At 39.8% G+C, this 22,831-nt stretch overlaps 2 protein-coding genes across 10 annotated transcripts in view; both read left to right on the top strand.

Annotated features, from left to right (window-relative positions):
• Positions 1 to 22,831, top strand: part of FKBP5 (FKBP prolyl isomerase 5) — a 118,325-nt gene that overhangs the window by 78,823 nt on the left and 16,671 nt on the right. For all 9 annotated transcript variants that reach the window (XM_053603725.1, XM_053603724.1, XM_053603723.1 and 6 more), the window contains one exon: positions 19,719 to 19,875. In XM_053603725.1, the coding sequence (XP_053459700.1) occupies positions 19,719 to 19,875 (157 nt within the window). The remainder of the gene's footprint in view (positions 1 to 19,718; positions 19,876 to 22,831) is intronic.
• LOC128594861 (small ubiquitin-related modifier 1-like) lies at positions 6,945 to 8,331 on the top strand. Its single transcript, XM_053603731.1, has one exon. It carries the CDS (start codon positions 7,261 to 7,263, stop codon positions 7,561 to 7,563), a length of 303 nt encoding a protein of 100 aa, XP_053459706.1. The 5' UTR covers positions 6,945 to 7,260; the 3' UTR covers positions 7,564 to 8,331.

Consider the following 22,831-nt stretch of genomic DNA (forward strand, 5'->3'; position numbering starts at 1 on the left):
AGTCCCAGCTACTTGGGAGGGAGGCTAAGTCAGGAGGATCACTCAAGTACGTCAGTTCAAGGTCTCAAGGAGCATCATCATGCCACATAGCACACTACAGCCAGTGTGACATAGTAAGGCCCTGTTTCTAAACAAAAAGAAAAAGGAAAGAAAGGAAGAAAGAAAAGAAAGGAGAGGAGAGGAGGAAGGAAGGAAAGAAAAAAAAAGGAGCCAAAAAAAGTTCATTTGAAACAGTAAACTTAGAGTAGTTGAATGTCTTATTTTTAACTTACATACTTGTACTACTTTAGACCCATATTTTATTTACATAGGTCCAGCAAATTATTATAGTTAAATTCATTATTTTTGCAAGCAGTTATAAATATTACTACTGTGTTGTTGCAGTTGAAGTGTTTAAGATTATTGTCATTCAGGATAAGTTTTTGAATAAATGAAGAGCTTCGGTTTATGATGTCAGAGAAATAGCGCAGACCAGGAGTGGCAAGATAGGATTCCAGACTCAGCTCTGGCCTTAGCTGCATCTAACCAGACTAAAATCCATGGTAGAATTTTAAATGTTTATGAAAATTATAGCAATAATAGAAAATTACCTTCACTGTGTTAACAAGCATTTAAAAAGTTTGTCTATAATATGTATTTTAAATTTTTATTATGAAAATTTTTAAGCATATATACAAAAGTTTATTCTTATGACACAGGAACTCCCTAGATTCAACAGTTTATATTTCTAAACTGGAGGGTTTTGTCAATTAAATTAAGAAAAAATTTTCCCAGTTATAAACAGTACCACAAAACTACCACTGTGAAGACAACTTTGAAGCAAGCTAAATTAAAGATTAAATTTTTGTTTTTAGTAATATTTTCAGTGGTAGTATGTTTCTTTATCTTTGTTTTGAAATAATCTTAGATATATGGAAAAGTATAAAACTAGTATAAAGAGTTCTTTATATACTTTGCCCAGTTTCCCCTACTGTTAATATCTTACCTAACCCCAGTACATTTGTCAAAATCAAGAAATTAACTTTGATGTAATACCATTATCTACTCCACAGATCTAATTTGAATTTTACCAATTACCACACTAATGTCCCTTTCTGGTCCAAGCTCAAAATCAAATTCAGGATCTAGCGTTGTATATAGTTGTCAAGGCTCCTTGTCCTCCTGCCACTGTTAGTTCTTTGGTGTTTTGTTTTTTATGACTCCCATACTTTTGAGGGCAACTGGCCGTTTTGTAGACTACCCCTCCTTTGGGGATGCCTGATGTTTTAAATGATTAGATTGAGGTTGTGTACTTTGGGGAAAATACCCAAAGTGATGATATTCTTATTATCAAGAGACATTTCTCCACTCCCACTAGAGACTAGCCTACATAATTAAAAAAATAAATAAACAAACAAAAAGAGATACATTGATATTGATGACTCCTACTGGTTCTCTTAACTAGACCACTGGGTTAAGGTAGAGTCTGCCATGTTTCAGTACTGCAAAATTACTATTGTCTCTTTGTAATTACAAAGTATCTAATCAGAAGACAGACGTTCTTGTTTTATATCACACTTTCAAGCATGCTCATTTTAGCATCCTGTAGTGATTTTTGCATGCAACAGCTGTTACTGCAGTATTTCACTAATGGTAATTTTTCTATGTCCACTGTTCCTTCTACATTTGTTAATTGGAATTCCACTGTGAGGAAGAGCTACCCCTTTTCCCCCTTGTGTTTATTCAGTTATTTATATCAGTATGAACTGGACCAATGGATAAGTTATTCAATACTACTTTTATGTTGTTGCTCACATTGTCCCAGATTTGACCATTGAAAACTCCTTTAAGTTGGCTTTTGTGTTGGCTCAGTGCCCATAGCACAGTGGTTACAGCACCAGCCACATACAGCCAGGCTGATGAATTGGAACCCAGCCCGGCCAGCTAAATAACAATGACAATGGAAAAATAGTTGGGCATTGTGGCGGGCGCCTGTAGTCCCAGCTACTTGGGAGGCTGAGGCAAGAGAATCGCTTAAGCCCAAGAGTTTGAGGTTGCTGTGAGCTGTGAGGCCACAGCATTCTACCAAGGGTGACATAGTGAGACTCTGTCTCAAAAAAAAAAAAAGTTGGCCTTTGTGTCCTTTCAACACACCTTTTTTTTTTTTTTTAAAGCACTTCCTTACTTTCTTTTTTTTTTTTTTTTTTTTGTAGAGACAGAGTCTCACTGTACCGCCCTGGGGTAGAGTGCCGTGGCGTCACACGGCTCACAGCAACCTCTAACTCTTGGGCTTACGCGATTCTCTTGCCTCAGCCTCCCGAGCAGCTGGGACTACAGGCGCCCGCCACAATGCCCGGCTATTTTTTGGTTGCAGTTTGGCCGGGGCTGGGTTTGAACCCGCCACCCTCGGCATATGGGGCTGGCGCCCTACTCACTGAGCCACAGGCGCCGCCACTTCCTTACTTTCTTTACCACAAGATGCTCTAGGCTCATCTTAAAATTTCCCTGCCTCAGGCCTAGAATCAATCATTTCTCCAAGAAGCCCTGATTCCTTTTATTGGACAATGATATTTAGGAACTAAGATCTGGTTGCCAGGTGGTTTCCTACTATGAGACATCATTGCATCTGGAACCTCTTAGCAGACAGAGCTGGAAAATGTATGTACTCTGTATATAGTTCTGTATCAGGTTGTGTATATAGTAAGAACCATGAGTACATACTGACAGTTCATTTCCAATCCAGTGCCATAGGGTTCTTCTCCCTGTGCTCATTTGAAACGTCTGATTCTTTAATAGTGAGAAACCTGGCTCTCATTATCCACAATATGTTACTTATTTGTTCAGTCCTAGTATTAATACATACGTAAAGTGGTTTTCGAATTGCTAACCCATATCTCTGTGGAGAACAGACTTCCTAAATAGGAAATGATGTGTGTATCATTTCTTTGTCATCACTCTTCTTTTCCCACTTAGGTCAATTCTTCTTCCTCACTTCCTTCAGTGTAATTGTGTTATTCAGTCATAACACAGTTGGGTTCATTTGTTACCATTTGTATTCCATTTTGGACTCCCCATTTGTTTTGGGGGGTATGTGAAACATTACAATAACTCTAAACTGTGCAAAAAGGGTATTCTCAGGGGTAATATTCTGCCCTTATTCCTACTAACCAGCCCCCATTTCACCATTATTTCTACTCTGCTCCAGTCTAATCACTTACATTAGTTCCTGGTTTTTCTTCCTATATTTTGTTATTTTTTCCTTTGCAGAAAGTACCAGATATATGACTTTTTAAAACCTCTTTCTTCTATCCCCTTCTCTTTTTCCTAAGGCCTAGCATACTATGGATGGACTTTTAAAAATGTGTTTGAATAATCTCTTATATAATTTTATTTTTTTCTGTGTCTATTGAGAAAGAGCCATGACTAATCTTTTGTCTCTCATCTTGTTAGAAAGTACTGTCCTGAGAAATTTTAGAATACATGGTTTATTTTTACTTTTTCTCCTAAAAGCCCTTTTTGGTTTTGTGGAACAAATCAATTTTATAGAAATTAATTGTTAATTAATTGTTAATTGTTAAATATCTTCATTTATCAAGGTTAAAATGTCCTGCTTTCCCTCTTTTTTTTTTTTAGAGACAGAATCTCACTTTGTTGCCCTCAGTAGAGTGCTGTAGCATCACAGCTCACAGCAACCTTCACGACATGCTACTTGTTTGTTCAATCCTGGTATTAATATATATGTAAAGTGGTTTTTGAATTGCTAACCCGTATCTCTGTGGAGAACAGACTTCCTAAGTAGGAAATGATGTATGTATCATTTCTTTGTCATCACTCTTCTTTTCCCAAGCTCTTGAGCCTAGGCGATTCTCTTGCCTCAGCCTCCCAAGTAGCTGGGACTATAGGCATCTGCCACAACGCCCGGCTATTTTTTTGTTGCAATTTGGCTGGGGTCGGGTTTGAACCTGTGTTAAGACATTTATACTCTACATTTACTAAGTTTCACATGTACCCTTGTAAGATGCACCGCAGGTGTAATCCTGCCAATCACCTTCCCTCCGCCCATCCTCCCCTCCCTCTTCTCCCTCTCCCCCTTCTCCATATTCTTAGGTTATAACTGGGTTATGGCTTTCATATGAAAGCCATGAATTAGTTTCATAGTAGGACTGAGTACATTGGATACTTTTTCTTCCATTCTTGAGATACTTTACTAAGAAGAATATGTTCCAGCTCCATCCATGTAAACATGAAAGAGGTAAAGTCTCCATCTTTTCTTATCTTTTTCTTACATCCTACATCTAAGCCATCAGCAAATCCTCTTGGCTCTACTACAGTTGACCTAATTTGTCTCTAATAGCAATCTTCAAATTAACTATGTTTCTTCTTAATGGTGTTCTGAAAGAAATCATATTTCTCTAGGTTTTTGTTTTTTTGAAGAGTAACATTATGGCTGAATCAAAAAGACACTTTTGAATTATGATCTTTTCCTTCCTTTTCATATTTTGTCTTTGTAGAAGAGAGAACTTACATTAGTTTGACATACCTTATTCTTTATCAAAGAAATGTTGATTTTTACTCTTTATGTAAAGATTCTTATGCTTGCAAATCAATTTTTAGATTCTGTTCCACTGTACTTTTTCTCGCATCAATTACCGTTTCATTTTGGAATTTCGTTTTTTGTTTTTTTTTTTGTAGAGACAGAGTCTAACTGTACCGCCCTCGGGTAGAGTGCCGTGGCGTCACACGGCTCACAGCAACCTCTAACTCTTGGGCTTACGCGATTCTCTTGCCTCAGTCTCCCGAGCAGCTGGGACTACAGGCGCCCGCCACAACGTCCGGCTATTTTTTTTGTTGCAGTTTGGCCGGGGCTGGGTTTGAACCCGCCACCCTCGGCATATGGGGCCGGCACCCTACTCACTGAGCCACAGGTGTCGCCCTCATTTTGGATTTCTATTCAGTATTGTCCTTTCCATTAAAAAGAGTCACTGTGTTCTAAGGTGCTTTAAATGACATGATTATGGGGCTGATGCTTTAGTCATCATATTTAAGTTTAATTGACAGTCGTGGTGACATTGCTACTTTTAAGCTTTGCTTTCATAGAAAATCCAATCTGACATTAGGCTATAAATCACTACCATTTCCTCTTCCCCTACTCCCAATCTCTCACATCTTCTGATTTGTCAGCTTCAGTGGTTAGAAAAGGCCCATCAAAAATGCTGGCTATATGTAGTCCTCTTGTCTCTCTGTGCTTTCAGCCACATTTGAATGCAAAGAAAGCAGTTGGCAATATTTTTAAATGTGAAAATTTCAGCAGTGTGGTCGGTTAGAATACTTCCTTCCCTTCTCACCTTCTTTCCCTCTCCAAATTCCACTGAAATGTAGGGGGTGGGGAGATTTTGAAAAAAGAGGAAGAAATCAGTGATAGTGCTGGAAAATGGAAGAATATAAGAAATGGATCAGATACTGTGAAGAATTTCTGGAATATATAAAGTAGATAAAATTGGACTGATGAAAACTAGACTCAGCAAACCCGACCCCAAACAGGTGTAAAGACCTCTACAAAGGTACATACCGTTCTTCTCAAGAAGCTCAGGCAGAATTCCAAACTGACAAGTAAGTTGGAGCGAGGGAGCCAAAGCAGGCTATGCAGCAATCATCTGAGTTGTTATAAAACAGTATGGAACAGCTGGGCCAGGAAACCTCTAATGCAGTAGTTTTCTACTTTGGTTGAATTTAGAATTTCCTGGGGGTTATCACAAATTCTGATACCCAGGCCAGTTAAATAAGTATCTCAGATCTCAAAATATGAAACTCCAGGCACAAGTTTTTCTTTTGTTTTTTTTTTTTTTGAGACAGAGTCTCACTCTGTTGCCCTGGGTAGAGTGCCATGGCGTCACAGCTCACAGCAACCTCAAACTCTTGGGCTTAAGCGATTCTCTTGCCTCAGCCTCCAAAGTAGATGGGACACAGGTGCCCACCACAACACCAGCTATTTTATTTTTGGTTGCAGTTGTCATTGTTGTTTAACTGGCCTCGGCCGGTTCCAACCCACCAGCCTCAGTGCATGTGGCTGGTGCCCTACTCACTGAGCTACAGGCACAAGTATTTTTTAAAACTGCCCAGGTGATTCTAATTTGCAGTCAAGGACTGAAAACCACTTCTCTAGGGTCTAGCTGTGACTTGCTTACAAGCTGAAACCCGTAAGGCTACTTTCTAAAATAAAATAGGAACCTGCCTTACATGACTCTGAGTGTTAGGACTGAGACTAGAGAATGAGAATGTAATGTATCTTTAAACTTTTAAACAGATTAAAAAAAAAAAAAAGACAGAGTCTCACTTTGTCACCCTCAGTAGAGTGTGTGGTGTCACAGCTCACAGCAACCCCCAGCTCTTGGGCTTAGGCGATTCTCTTGCCTCAGCCTCCCAAGTAGCTGGGACTACAGGCACCCGCCACAACGCCCGGCTATTTTTTGTTACAGTTGTCAATGCTGTTTTTTAACTGGCCAGGGCTGGGTTTGAACCCGCCACCCTCGGTATATGGGGCCAGCACCCTACTCACTGAGCCACCAGCCACCTCAAAACAGATTTAAAGAGGGAGAAGTGAAAAGACAGTTTTTTACAACAATAAATGATGCTAAAGTGTTCTCCTGAATTAAAACTTCTTCATATATCAGCAGGGTGTCCTAACCTTCCTGTGCACATCATGCTTAGCTTGTAACTGTGCTCAGTGAGTATTTGTAGATCCCCATAGTCAGCCCTCCCTCTGGGAAGAGGCCTGCTACAGAAGCATATCCAACTGCTTAGGAAATGGTGCCAGCTAGCGATAATCATTTGATCATTCTGAAACCTTCCTTTATGGCCAGATGACAAAGAATCATCGGCAAATGCCATAAGAAGAAAAGCACTAAAATGGACTAACAGAAGAAAAAGAAGAGAACTTTAAAAATACTAGTTGACTATCTTCAGAGATAGTTAACAGGATATTAAATTCATAAATAGAAACCCAACTTTCCTGAAAAAGGAAAGGGAAAACAAGAAAGTGTCTGGAAATTAAGAATATGATTATCAAAATGGAAACTCAGGTTTGGTGCCCGTAGCACAGTGCTTACGACGCAAGCCACATACACTGAAGATGGCAGGTTCAAACCCGGCCCCGGCCAGCTAACCAACAATGACAACTGCAGCAACAAAAAAAAAGCCAGGAGATTTGTAAACCCCGGAGCGAGGTTCTGCCTACCCGAGGCTGCTGCTGTGCGGAGACCGTCGGGTGAAGCCACCGTCATCATGTCTGACCAGGAGGCAAAACCTTCAACCGAAGACTTGGGGGATAAGAAGGAAGGAGAATACATTAAACTCAAAGTCATTGGACAGGATAGCAGTGAGATTCACTTCAAAGTGAAAATGACAACACATCTCAAGAAACTCAAAGAATCATACTGTCAAAGACAGGGAGTTCCAATGAATTCACTCAGGTTTCTCTTTGAAGGACAGAGAATTGCTGATAATCATAATCCAAAAGAACTGGGAATGGTGGAAGATGTGATTGAAGTTTATCAGGAACAAACGGGGGGTCATTCAACAGTTTAGATATTCTTTTATTTTTTCTTTTCCCTCAATCCTTTTTTATTTTTAAAAAATAGTTCTTTTGTAATGTGGTGTTCAAAACAATTGAAAACTGGCACCTCATCTCTTTAAAACATCTGGTAATTTGAATTCTAGTGCTCATTATTCATTATTGTTTGTTTTCATTGTGCTGATTTTTGGTGATCAAGCCTCAGTCCCCTTCATATTGCCCCCTCCTTTTAAAAAATTCCATGTGTGCACAGAGAGGCCACCGTTTTCTGGACTGTGCATTTTCAGGCTTGTGGTGATAAATAAGATCAACCAATGCAAGAAGTACTCATAATGACTTTCCATTTGGCCGTGAAGTTGTAGCATGTGAATGCTTCACTCCTGGACTGTGACTTTCAGTGGAGATGGAAGTTTTTCAGAGAACTGAACTGTAGAAAAATGACCTTTCCTTAACTTGAAGCTACTTTTTAAATCTGAGGGTTTGGACCAAAAGAAGAGGAATATCAAGTTGGAGTCAAGATTACAGATAAGGTGAGAATAATGACTAATTCCAAAGATGGCTTCATTGAAGAGAAGGCATTTTAAGATTTTTAAAAAATCTTGTTGGAAGATCCCAGAAAAGTTCTAATTTTCATTAGCAAATAATAAAGTTATTCATGCAGAAGTGTATACAACAGAACACTGCTCTTCTTGGTTTTATTTGTACTTTTTGGCCTGGGATATGGGTTTTAAATGGATATTGTCTGTACCAGCTTCATTAAAATAAACAATATTTGTAAAAAAAAAAAAAAAAAAAGCCAGAAGTTACATACAGTAACAGTTAAATACAGGCAGGCTCCTGTAGTCCCAGCAACAACAAAAAAAAAGCCAGAAGTTACATACAGTAACAGTTAAATACAGGTAGGCTCCTGTAGTCCCGGCTACTTAGGCTGAGGCAAGAGAATCACTTGAGCCCAAGAGTTTGAGCTTGCTGTGAGCTGTGACGCCACAGCACTCTACCAAGGGTGACATAGTGAGACTCCGTCTCAAAAAAATAAATAAATAAATAATTGAAACTCAGGAATGATTGAAGAACAAAATGGACAGTTCCTGAAATCTGAACTGATGCTCTGAAAGATAGTCAAGAATAATCTCAGAACATGGCAACAAGAAATTAGAGATGAAAGAAAGGTTAAAGAGAAATTAGAAGACATCGATGATAAATCCAGGGGAGACAATATGCATCTAATCAAATATCTGATAGAAAATTTCCTAGAGAAGATAAAGAGTCTTGAGATTGGAAGGGCCTATTAATAGTGGCAAGCAGAAATAAAGAATGCTTTTTCACCCAGCTACCTCCTGGTAAAACTTCTGTGTTCCACAGCTTAAAAGAAATTTCTGAACTCTTCTAGGGAGGAGCAAGCTAGGTGTAAAGGAATGAAAATATTATTCATGGGCTCGGTGCCTATAGCACAATGGTTACAGCACCAGCCGAGGCTGGAGGGTTCAAGCCCAGCCCGGGCTAGCTAAACAACAATGACAACTGCAACAACAACAACCAAAAAAAAAAAATAGCCAGGCATTGTGACAGACGCCTATAGTCCCAGCTATTTGGGAGGCTGAGGCAAGAGAGTCACTTAAGCCCAAGAGTTTGAGGTTGCTGTGAGCTGTGACACTACAGCACTCTACTAAGGGTGACAAAGTGAGACTCTGTCTCAAAAAAAGAAAATATTATTCATGACACAAATACTAAAGACAGTCTATAGCTGTAAGTTTTTTGAACTAAAGTTTTGTATTTAGCCAAACTGTCATTTAAGCATGGGAACAAAATTTAACTTTTTGGAATATACAAACTCACACTTCTTGAAAAAATAGTGAAAACATGAAAAGAAGAACTAACAACTCAAGGCATAAGAAACAATAGTGAGCAAAAAAGTAATTCCCATAAATATAACCCATATTGGATATATATATATATCCTGAAACTGCAATCCCCAACCCCCAGGACTGGTACTGCTTTATGGCCTATTAGGAATGTGGTCACACAGCAGGAGGTCAACAGCAAGCCAGTGAAGCTTCCCCATCACATCACTGCCTGAGCTGCACCTCGAGTCGGATCCCCACGCCCACCCTGCCCCACCACACCTGTGGAAAGTAGTCTTCCATGAACCTGGTCCCTGGTGCCAGAAAGGTTGGGAGTCACTGCCACAGTCTGAACTTAGGTTCTCAGCCACTTTAACAAGATTTGGGAAAAGAAGTGAAGAGGAGAGGCAGAATTCTCTAAAATTGTTTTCTTATTCCAGGAGAAATTATGCTGTTCAAAAATCTATTGGAAACTACTCATAAGAGGCTGCACACGGTGGCTCATACCCATAATCCCAGCATTCTTAGAAGGCTGAGGAAAGAGGATTGCTTGAACTGGGGAGTTTGAGACCAACCTAAGCAAGAGTGAGACACTGTCTCTACTAAAAAATGGAAAATTTAGCTGGGCTTCATGTCTGGTGCCTGTAGTCTCAGCTCCTTGGGAGACTGAGGCAGGAGGATTGCTTGATCCCAGAAGTTTAAAATGTAAGCGAGGCTGATGCCACGGCACTCCAGTGTGGGGCAACAGAGTGACACTCTGCAAAAAAAAAAAAACAGCCAGAGAAGAAGAAAGAAAATACTAGTAAGAATAGCATGTAGAACTTCCAAACCACACTATATGGAGTGGGAAAATAGAAGAACAAGGATAACCTCATCAATTCAGAAAAAATTATAAAGAAAAATATAAAATAACTGCATGGAAAACTTAAAACAAGAATAAGGCTACTCATATCAATTATTGTAAAAAATATGAATGGGGTAATGTCACCTGTTAAAGGCAAAAGGTCTCATAAAGTGAGAATAACGAAACCTAGCTATATGTTCTTTGTAAAGGAAACACCAAAAACAAAAAGGTACCAAAATTTAGAAATAGAGGCCAGGGGACCCAGCGAGGTGGCTCATGCCTTGTAATACCAGTACTTGGGAGGCCTACGTGAGTGGATTGCCTGAACTCAGAGGTTCAAGACCAGCCTGAGCCAGAGTGAGACCTTGTCTCTAAAAATAGCTGGGCCTTGTGGCAGGTGCCTATAGTCCCAGGTACTTGGGAAGCTGAGGCAAGAGAATCACTTAAGCCCAGGAGTTTGAGATTGCTGTGAGCTATGACACCATGGCACTCTACCAAAGCTGACAAAATGAGACTCTGTCTCAAAAAAAAAGGGGGGGATGGGGGCGCGGGCGCAGTGGCTCACACCTATAATCCTAGCACTCTGGGAAGCGAAGGTGGGTGGATTGCCTGAGCCCACAGGTTTGTGATCAGCCAGAGCAAGACCCCATCTCTAAATAAAATAGCTGGGCATTGTGGTAGGCACCTATAGTCCCAGCTACTTGGGAGGCTAAGGCAAGAGAATAGCTTGAACCCAAGAGTTTGAGGTTGCTGTGAGCTATAACCTCCCCCCACAAAAAAAAAAAAAAAATAGAAATAGAGGGTCAGGGCTGTGGCTCATGCCTATAATTCCAGTACTCTGAGTGGCCGGGGTGGTTGGATTGCCTAAGCCCCGGAGTTCAAGACCTGCCTAAGCCAGAGTGAAAATACGGCTCTAAAAAACTAGCTGGGTGTTATGGAGGGCACCTGTAATCCCAGCTACTTGGAAGGCTAAGGCAGGAGGATCTCTTGAGCCCAAGAATTTGAGGTTGCCATGAGCTACAACACCATGGCACTCTAGGGGATAAGAAAGTGAGATTCTATCTCGAAAAAAATTGAGGCTTGGCATTGGTAACACAGTGGTTACAGCGCCAGCCACATACAGCTGGGCTGGTAGGTTCGAATCTAGCCTGGGCCAGCTAAACAACAATGACAACTGCAGCCAAAAAATAGCCAGGTGTTGTGGCAGTCACCTTTAGTCCCTGCTACTTGGGAGACTGAGGCAAGAGCATCACTTAAGCCCAAGAGTTGGAAGTTGTTATGATCTGTGACACCAGGGCACTCTACTGAGGGCAACAAAGTGAGACTCTATCACCAAAAAAAAAAAAAAAAAAAAATTGAAAACAGAGGAAAGATTCTAGGTATACCCATGTTGAGATGTGCTAAAGCTGTGAGGTTTTTTTTAATTTTGTTTTTCACATTCTTTTGAAGTATTTATGAATGTCCAGGCAAATAAGTCCAGGGAGAGAGCTCAAATTCTTGAAACCCATTTTATGATGTGTTTTCACAAAATGTAGTATAGCACTTGGCTTAAAATGGTCAATGTTTATTCTTTCAAATATTTTGGATTTAGGGAACCAGATGCGGTGGCTATATTGTAATTCTAGCACTTTGGGAATCTGAAGTACGAGGGTCACTTAAATCCAGGAGTTCAAGACCAGCCTGAGCAAGAGCCAGTATTGAAAACTTAGCCACGTATGGTAGCATGTGCCTATAGTCCCAGCTACGCAGGAGGCTAAGGCAGAAGGATAGCCTGAGCCCAGGAGTTTGAGGGTGCACTCCAGCCCTGCAACAGAATGAGACCCTGTCTCAAAAATAAATAAATAAAATTTTAAAAATTGGGGTTTATATAGTTACTTTCTTCTGTCTTCAGTCTTCAGGTAGAATAAAATCCATAGTAGAAAATAGTCTTTCTTAGTTACAAAAAAAATCCAGCTAACTGATCCAGCTTACTTTAGAATAGTATTAAAAAACAAAAGCTTCATATCATTCTAGAATTTGAATAGCCTCCGGAATTTAATAGTAGTACCAATAGATTAAAAAAGAAAAATTCCCATAAATTACCGAAAATTACCACCCTGTTCTTAATGCCCTGTTTTCAGGCTTGTCATTAAATAAATATTTACTCTCTAGCCCTGAACTGTGTTCTGGGCACTGGGAGGCACAAGTAGGAGTTTTATTCATACTTTGACAGCTTTATGTCTGGAGCCATTAAATGGTTTATTATATGGAATTCTAAAACATGTTTAATCTGGTATAATTTACCACTAATTACAGGAAATAACCATAGCTAAGATACACTGAGTTCATCTCTGAACTCCACACTTAACCCAGTGTTTCCACATGGCAGACACTGCAACATATGAATGAATGAACATCCGTACTGAGTTAAAAGCTCTAATTCATTACCTAACCTAATACTCTCAACAATTATGAGTTAGCTAATTGTTATTATCCCTATTCTATAGATGAAGAAACTGGGCTTCTGATAATTTAAATTACCTTGCCTAAAGCCACAGTCGTTAGTGTTAGAATGGGAATGGCTTCCTAAGGAACTCAAGTGCTTTGCTGGTGTGAAGGGAAGAGTGAGTGGTGGTAAGGGTTCGTTTTACTGGAAAAATTTATTTTATTTTATTTTTATTTTTTATCTATTTTTCATGAGACAAAAGTTTCAGTTTCTTACCCTGGTAGAGCACTATGGTATCAAAGCTCACAGTAACCTCCAATTCCTAGGCTCAAATGATCCTCCTACCTCAGCCTCTCAAATAGCTGGGACCACAAGCGCCCTCCACAACACCCAGCTTTTTTTTTTTTTTTTTTTTTTTTTTGAGACAGAGCCTCAAGCTAATGCCCTGGGTAGAGTGCTGTGACATCACAGCTCACAACAACCTCCAACTCCTGGGCTCAAGCATTCTCTTGCCTCTACCTCCCAAGTAGCTGGAACCACAGGCGCTCGCCACAACGCCTGGCTATTTTTTTTAGTTTACTTTTTTTTTTTTTTAGAGACAGAGTCTCACTTTGTCGCCCTCAGTAGAATGCAGTGGTGTCGCAGCTCATGGCAACCTCCAGCTCCAAGGCTCAGGCAATTCTCTTGCCTCAGCTGCCCAAGTAGCTGGGACTACAGGTGCCCACCAAACACCCGGCTATTTTTTTGTTGCAGTTTGGCCGGGGCTGGGTTTGAACCAGCCACCCTCGGTATATGGGGCCCGCACCCTACTCACTGAGCCACAGGCGCCACCCCTCTGGCTATTTTTTGGTTGCAGCCTTCATTGTTGTTTGGCAGGCCCAGGCTGGATTCGAACCTGCCAGCTCTGGTGTATGTGGCTGGCGCCTTAGCCGCTTGAGCCACAGGCGCCAAGCCAACACCTGGCTACTTTTAGAGACAGGGTCTTGCTCTGGCCCAGGCTGGTCTCGAACTCCTAAGCTCAAGCAATACACCTGCCTCGGCCTCCCAGAATGCTAGGATTACAGGTGAGCTAACACATCAGGCTTAAATGTTATTATTAGAGATAAAGTCTCCCTGTGTTGCCCAAGCTACACTCAAACACCTGAGCTCAGTGCTTCCTCCTGCCTCAGCCTCTTGAGTAGCTGAGGGACTACAGACGTGCATCACATGCCTGTACTTGGTGGAGAATTTATCTTTTTGTCCGGACTATGGAATAGAAATCATTTGCATGAATGTTATTTTGTTCTATACCTGCTCTCAGTTAGCATGTGTCTCTCAGCCTACAGGCAGTCTTACAGTAAGAGATGTTCATTCATCTTAAATAGTACAAAATGGTGCAGAGGAGGAAGATGGGCAGCTGTGAGAAATGTGACCACCAGGCCTGATGGAACTGTTTCTCTTATCAGTGATTAAGATGCCTCGCCTGTTTTTTCAGGGGCTTATTAAGATCCTCCTCTCTCAGATGCACTGTTCTCTTAGACAGGAGACACAGGCAGAAAGAAGCTCATTTGGCATGAATTAGGCAGCAGAGAAAACCCTTGCCTAGTAGGAGTAACCTGTCACAACCTGGTTTTCTCTGGCCAGATGACCAGTTTTGTCTAGTAGTAATGCCATTACAACATTCCCATTCAGATCCCCATGACCCAGTAATTGTTTTGAGAATGAGTGCAAAGCTATCAGACACCAACTGCTATAATTAGAAAAGGGAAAAACAGACACTTACCAGAGCTAACATCTTTAGGCTGGAGCATTTACAGCACTTTTTTTTTTTAAGTTATGAAGTCTCTTTCTCAGTTTTGCTTCCTAAAATACAAATTTTGTAGTTTGAGGTTCTTGCATTCCAGTTTTTGTTACTGCTGTGCATTCTCTTTTCCTTTTTCCCCCCTATTTTAATCGGAGTACAAATTGCTGTCAGCACATCGAGTTCATGTGCCAGCCACATTCAGAACAGGGTGTTCTGTGCTCTTCAAAACAAAATTGCTCTAGGGCAGTAAGAGAACAATAAGTCAGAGCTCTAGTTTAAGTGATGTTTTGCAGCTCACTTGATGTGGTTACACTCGGATTACGCAGCTAAGCTTGGGTAATTTGGTTTGGTTTGACTTTGTGGGGTTTGAAGGACCTCCCCTCCCTTCAGTTACATAGACTTTAAGACAAGAAAAGATTTTGTCTCTTTTTAACTTGTTTATTTCTTTCTGTACCAAAAAAGCCCTAAGTAGAAGCATCCTGTATGTACTTTTATTCTCTCTGGGCACGTCATAGATGATTTACTTCCTGTAAATCACACTGGTTGGGATTAGCAACAGACCTCCTGAGCCCTAGAGACTGAGCTCCCAGTGAGTCATGATAGTTATTATTAAATATTTATTAAGTGAGTATTTGCACTAGAAGATGCCAGGTCAAAAGTAACCATAGGTCTTCCACAGCCAGAGCTGCCATGATTTTGTTTTGTAGCAATTGTTAAGATGATATAAAAAAAGAGTACCTGAACCTGTGGAAGCTAGGACATCTGTACTTCAGGAAGCCAGGACTCCTGCACATCTTCAGGAGAGGGGCCCCTGAAGTGGACACTGACAGTGGGAAGAGTTCTTGTCAGCAGGCTATAGAACTTGTCATACCAGCGGTCCAAGTTTAGAAACCAGTTAACCCGGCAATAGCTTTTACTACTTGCAGATGTAAAGAATCAATGGCCTATATACGCCCTCAGGCTGTAATACCTCCTTTTGCCCTGACATTCCAGATATTGACAGTATTACAGGGTGGTTTTTATACACATATAAACTGAGGTGTGTGTGTGCATGCATATCAGTTTGAGATTTTACGGTACTATAGATAGTGCTTGCTCAGGTTCAATTTTGAAGAGTTAGATTTTCCAGAAAAAAAGATTAGTTCATAATATATAAAGTAGAAAGTATTTATATAAGCCATCACGAGGTTTTACCTTCCTAATAGGTGGCCACAAACATTGGTTCTTTCATTTATGTCTTGCTCAGAGACTAGCTACAAGCAATGTTTTGCTTTTTTTTTTTTTGTAGACACAGAGTCTCACTGTAACGCCCTCTGGTAGAGTGCCGTGGCATCACAGGGCTCACAGCAACCTCTAACTCTTGGGCTTACGGGATTCTCTTGCCTCAGCCTCCCAAGCAGCTGGGACTACAGGCGCGTGCCACAACGCCCAGCTATTTTTCTGTTGCAGTTTGGCCGGGGCTGGGTCCGAACCCGCCACCCTCAGCATATGGGGCCAGTGCCCTACTCACTGAGCCACAGGCACCGCCCAATGTTTTGCTTTTTTAATTATGCCTTTGTTATGGTCTGACCTTTTATTTTTAGCTTGCTTCTTTCATTTATCTTTCCCAACATGTTTATTAGTAGCCAATCCTTTTTCTCCTAATGATGGCTTATCACATCTAAAGAGAACTTCTGAAATTATTTATGTAATTTTAATATCAAGAACCTATATCAAGTTGAAAACCAGCCTAGGAAACTGACACACAGGCAGGAATCCTTTGCAGAGTCTCTGGATTTCCTGTTTTGAAAACACATTCAAGCTTGATCAACCAAAAGCCACAAAAAAATGTACTGATAATTTCCTCCCCCACTAAATGTACTTTCCTTTAGAGAGGAAGATGATACTTCTAACAATAAGACTCAGACAAAAAGACCTGTAAACTAAGTTGTGAGCTGTCAGGATAATGTATCTTAACACTTGAGACGTTCCATAATATATGAACTAAAGTTCACTTTGCTCAGCAAATCTTTCTTTATGCCAGGTCTCATTCATTAGTCTAAATTTCTTGAGCAGATTTTAAAATACTTGGGAATGCAAACTTTTGAGGATTCTTAACACCTTTAGAAACATTACCTTTTACTCTAGTAAAAATATCTTAAGCCTGAGACTCCCCAAAGAACATCTCTAGTACGTGTGTACAGTCATGCACCGTGTAACATTTTGGGCAGAGAGAGTCCACATATATGACAGCAGTCTGATAAGATTATAATACCATATTTTTACTGTACCATTTCTATGTTTAGATACACAAATGCTTACCATTATGTTACAGTGCCCTGCAGTATTCAGCAGAGTAACCTGCTATACAGGTGTGTAGCCCAGTGACAACGGCTATACATCTAAGTTTGTAGAAGTACACTCTATGATGTTAGCACAAAGATGAAATCGCCTAATGATATTTCACAGAATGTACCTATCCCCATGTTTACGTGATGCATGTCTGTATTTGAAAATAATGAAGTTGAATTTATTTTAAAATATTTTCCAATTCAGAAGAACCTGTAATATGCTGCAAGTTAATTAAGTTCGATTTTATCTACAGTATTCCAAAAGTGAGTATAACAGAGGGAATCATCTGCATTCTTGAGTGTGGACATAAAACAAAATGCCATAGCCAGCTCCACCCAGTCCAGCTCTAGCCCTTATTTGAAGGAGCTGACTTGGGAGTCAGGCCCTCTCTTGTTTGGCCCAAGCTTCCTAAATTCTATTCTATGTCTATGATGAGAACAAATCAAGATAGTATTAATCCTAATGAGTTAGAAAAGAATACTGAGTTTTAGAGCATAAATGTCCAGGTGGCATTTTGGTCCAGTGTCTATACTACTGCTGTTGATGCTGAAGTTTCTCTCATTTCTTAGGCCTGGGCTAGAAATAATTCAGTCAAATGGTTACAGGAACTAGCTTTGAAGCTGGTTTCTGGACTGTACTGAGAGTTCTCTTACTGAGTCATAGAATCACAGAATTTTAGAGTTCCAAGGACCTCCGAGGGATCATGTTGTTCAAAAGTGGAGTAAGTTGAAATGAATTTTTATTTGGAAGATAATAATTGTCTTATTGGATATGGAATGAATATAATAGAACAAGGGATTTTTAGTCTCTCTAAAGTAACCATCTAAGGAAAGCTGCATTGGCCAGGTGTGGTGGCTCACACCTGTAATCCTAGCACTCCAGGAGGCCGAGGCACATGGATTACTTGAACTCAGGAGTTTAAGACCAGCCTGGACAAGAGCAAGATCCCATCTCTACTAAAAGTAGAAAAATTAGCCCAGCATTGTGGTGTGTGCCTATAGTCCCAGCTACTTGGGAGACTGAGGTAGGATGTTCACTTAAACCCAGGAGTTTGAAGTTGCTGTGAGCTAGGCTGAGGCCCTGGCACTCTAGCCTAGGCAAGAGAATAAGACTCTATTTCAAAAAAAGAAAAGCAGCATTTTAGGAAATAGGTTTCAATATAGGTCATTACATAACAGAAGTAGAAATTTTCTTATGAAAGGCAAATTATTATAATTGTTTGGTGACTGTTACACTAGCATACAAGCCATCATTTTTCTTATTGAGTCAAAAACCTAAGCAGAAAGGAATAAATATCCTTAATATTAAAAGTAGTTGTAAAGTTTTAGATAATTGCTCTTCCTTGAAAAAAAGAGTAACTGATAAAGAAAAAAAGTATATCTATATTCAGAATTTAATTTGTGAACCTGTAGTAGTCTATTGATGCTTTCTCACATTACATTTATTATTTCTGTCTTTTTTTTTTGTTTGTTTTGAGACATTCTTACTCTGTTGCCTTGGGTAGAGTGCCATGACATCATAGCTCATAGCAACCTCAAACTCTTGGGCTCAAGTGATCCTCTTGCCTCAGCACTCTGAGGATCTGGGACTATAAGCGCTTGCCACAATGCCCAGCTATTTTTAGAGGATCTTGCCTTTGCTCAGGCTGGTCTTTTTTTTTGTTTGTAAGCATAGAATTCTTTTTTTTTTTTTTTTTATCATAATTATTCTTATTTTTTATTGTTGGGGAATCATTGAGGGTACAAAGCGCCAGGTTACACTGCTTGCATTTGCTGGGTAAAGTCCCTCTAATAATAGTGTCTCGTCTCCAAGAGGTGTGTCACACACCATGGCCCCATACCCCCTTCCCTCTCTCCGATAGCCCATTCCCATCCCCCTCCACGTACTGGCATCCGTTGTCCTCATATCAGAATTGAGTACATTGGATTCTTAATTCTCCATTCTTGTGTTGCTTTGCTAAAAAGAATGTATTTCAACTCCATCCAAATTAATACAAAAGATGTAAAGTCACATCCTTTTTAGTGGCTGAATAGTATTCCATGGTATACATATACCACAATTTATTAATCCATTTCTGGATTGGTGGGCATTTAGGTTGTTTCCATAATTTGGCAATTATAAATGGAGATGCAATAAATAGTCTAGTGCAGTCTGTCCTTGTGGTAAAATGATTTTTTTTCTTCTGGGTAGATGCCCAGTAATGGGATTGCAGGGTCAAAAGGAAGGTCTAGTTTGAGTTCTTTGAGAATTCTCCTTACTTGGATGGTATTAAACTCAAGCGATCTACCTGCCTCAGCCTCCCAGAGTGCTAGGATTACAGGCATGAGCCATCACTCCCGGCTACATTTATTATTTCTACCAAAGGATACAGCTAAATTACTTATTGATGTTGCGTTTGGATTTTCCATTCTTATCCAATTATATTTGTGAATGAAATTATAACTCTTAAAGAGCTTCTGTATTCAGTTAACCTTTGTATATTATTGGGGAAATAGCCACTTGGTTGTTTTTTCTTGCCTAAGCATCTGAAGCCATAATGCAGTTATATTATGTATTTGAGCTATTATATATTTGAAATTAAATTTGTGGAATTTTGATAATTATCTAGTAAATAATCAAATATTTCTTGACCTTGTGCTATGAGGAAACTTCTAGTAGGCTTAGATTAAACCTGTGTTTCCCATTTATTGTGTTACTCACTAAGCTGTCTTACTGATACAGTTATCAGTAATTATAAGTATAGCTTGAAACAGAAAGAAAAATATGGTTGCTCTTAAGCGTTTGGACTGGGTAGACTAAGCTTCAGCAAGACATGGTGTGTGTCTCTTGATGAAATGGGAAAGGGGAAATGGCATTTGCTACATTCTTGGCCTCATTTGTCACTCCACTAAATTAGCCAGTCCTAAGGAGCACCTTTGTTGACTGGCCTTTCTCCTCACCCTCAGTTCATCTGGAAGGCCACTGTGGCGGAAGGATGTTTGATCGCAGAAATGTGGTATTCACTGTTGGTGAAGGAGAAGACCACGACATTCCAATTGGAATTGACAAAGCCCTGGAGAAAATGCAACGAGAAGAACAATGTGTTTTATATCTTGGATCACGGTAAGCTGCATCACAGTTCAGAGCACAGTGAAGTTACCTACAGAACAGGGATATGCTTGTTTTTCAAAATTCAACATTTTGACATTTTCAGTTAAGTTGATATGACAATAGCAACGAAGCAAGCTATAGTTCCTCATCAGGTAAATTAATGGGCCTTACAATATCATGGAGGTTTTGTAAGCATGTTTGATTGATGTGTGTCAAGGAAAGACCAGTTTTGCTTTTTATATTATTTGTTTTGCCCACCATGTTGCCAAGACAGGGAGCTATTGACCCTTCTTACATGTGGTTCTCTTGCCCTCTCTTCCCCTTATCTCTAAATTAAGCAGGAGACAGTAAAACATGGGAGGATGGGACTCAAAGAAGCGTTTGAATGATTTACTACCACTTGACTTTGTGCCACCTGTTCATATAGAGAGTCCCTACACAAAGGGTGTTCTTCCTGGATCTGAAGGCAATGGAGATGACTCACTTTTGCCTACATTTTTTCCATTATAAGGATATCCATTAGCACTTCCAGACTTAGAACTATCAGACACTGACAGTCTCTCTTGTGAACACATGTTTGGTATTATTGTTAGATCTAAAATTATACCATTTATGTAATCCTTTTATCTTGAGAAATAGACCCCTGAGAGAAACAAGGGTATTTTGATTGTTTGCATGAAAGTACAACTATTGATCTAGTATAGCCTCCCTCTGGCTCCATGGATTTCAGACAGTATAATTTTGAGTTATTGAGAATCCTAATGACCTGCTTTTGCTATACGTAGTACCATGCCTTTTGTACAGTCTTTTGCCTTTGTGTAGCTTCTATAGTAATCCAGTGGCAAATTTACTTTTGCCCTGACACCTGATTCATAATCATATTTTTGAGTTGATGTGTTAGCCATGCCATTACCACTTGAAAATCCCTCCAAAATGCTCTACTACACTGAGCACTGAAGCACCTTTTATATAAGCCTTCTTTTTCTCTACCCTATTCCTTTTTCCACTGTTGTAGTCCCACTTCAGTGTGTTTCTTTACTTTATAGTTGCAGTTCACTCTTGGGTGAAGCTATTTCTCTGTTTCTGGAAGGAACTTTTTTTTCATCCAATAGAGCATAAAGAAAACTATCTCCTCTACATCCACATAATCTTTCATTACTTTTAATCAACATTCCAAAATTATAGCAATTCTAAACTCATGGGAAAGATTTATGTCTAATGTATATTTTCATTAAGGATAAGTTCTTAATGCGTTGTGAGCATATAGTCTTTTATGATTTAGTTCATTACATTTTAACCTAGCTGACAAGGCAATTGTGGGGATAGATATCTCAGGTTTAATGGCAAAGAGAAACAGAAATTGTCTTTGGATTTTTTAACACAGATAGTTCTTGCAGGATTAAACTGTTGTATCATAATTGGTTAAACACTGCTCTGCTTTCACCAGCTGTATGCACTTGGGCAAAGCACTTAACTCTTCTGTGCCTCAATTTCCCCTTCTATAAAAGGGAATAACAGTGTCTCCCTCATCACTTTGTGAAGGACTAAATGAAATAATGCACCTGAAGCACTCAGCAAAAATATGCAGCACACAGTCCCTCAGGAGACGAGCCCTTATTGCTACTGCGATGGCCGTCTTTCTCTTCCATCTTACCCTCCGAGCACAAGAAAAAGAAAATCCCATTTTAACATATGGAAAATTTTTCATATTTTGTTCAGGCATAAAAGTAGTCAGCAAGTTTTCATAGATTTCTACAAATAAAAGTTTGTATAATTTAGCATCGTTAGAAACAAACATGTTATTTCTGTTCCAGGTGCTAGCTGGTATGTTGTGGAATTACATAAAGTACAACCTCTGCAACATGAGACTGTATGTGCATCGCACAATACTATCCATGTGTGTAGGAAATTACACCACACGTGTGCACACTACACACCACGCGTGTTTGTGGTGCATACAATGAATTGACTTGTTTTCTTCAGAGTCGCACTTCTATAGAGCATCGCATCTGATGGGACTGTTGGAAACATAAGCTCCCAGTGTCGTCTGTATTTCGTTCTCCAAAAATTTCAAGACACACCTTTCCTTTCACTCTGGTAGACATTTTGGCAGAATATTTTCATAATAAGGAATTCATAAAATACTTCCAAAGAACCCAGTTTTTGCTCTCATTGGAACAATATCTTCCCTCTATGTTGTTTTAAGTGCAGTGGCTGAGTAATCTTTTTTGCTTTAGGTAAAGTGTGCATAGTTTTAACTTTTTTCTTTCCCTTCCTTTCCTTGTATTTCTGTCCTGTACCAACCCCAAATAAAAACAGGCTGCCAAGAACAATGGTGCTGAATATAAGGCAGTGTAGTAAACAATTTTCTGAAGACACACAGGGACTGAGTTTAAATCTTGGCTATGCCACTGCTTCTTTGTGTGACTTCACAGGAAGCACTTCTCTCTGAGCCTCAGTTTCTTCATCTGCAAAAAGGGAGACATGAGACCTTGTAGCACAAGAGCCTCTTGTGCACACATAAAGGCTTAATGGTCGTGAATAGTCATCGTTTGTATCTCTGACCTCTGGAGGCAATTTTTAATTCAAAGACATCAATACTGAATTCATTCTGTTACTATAACCCAGCTTATCTTTTGGATAAGTCCTTGAATTCCATTGTGGTATTTTATGTTTCAGTTAGATGAATTTGGTGCCCTGGTTTCTTCTTTGCCCTTCCTGATCTAGCCTGAGTCAGGCAAGTCCCAGAACAGCTTGTTGAGAGTTGATGCTGCTCCAGGATGACATGCTCCACATACTTCTTGACAAAATTGCTTCATTTTAATCCAGGAAAGATTGTAGAAATAATATCCTCTGTTAGTCTTCTTTCATCCTGTCAATAATAGTCAGGGCACTTGGGCAACTCCCTTGATCCACCCCCCGCTCTCCCCACCCCCGCCACGGGACCCCTGTTGTTGAGTTTCTCTAA

The sequence above is a fragment of the Nycticebus coucang genome, chromosome 9 (genome assembly GCF_027406575.1).
Source record: "Nycticebus coucang isolate mNycCou1 chromosome 9, mNycCou1.pri, whole genome shotgun sequence".
Classification (NCBI taxonomy): domain Eukaryota; kingdom Metazoa; phylum Chordata; class Mammalia; order Primates; family Lorisidae; genus Nycticebus; species Nycticebus coucang.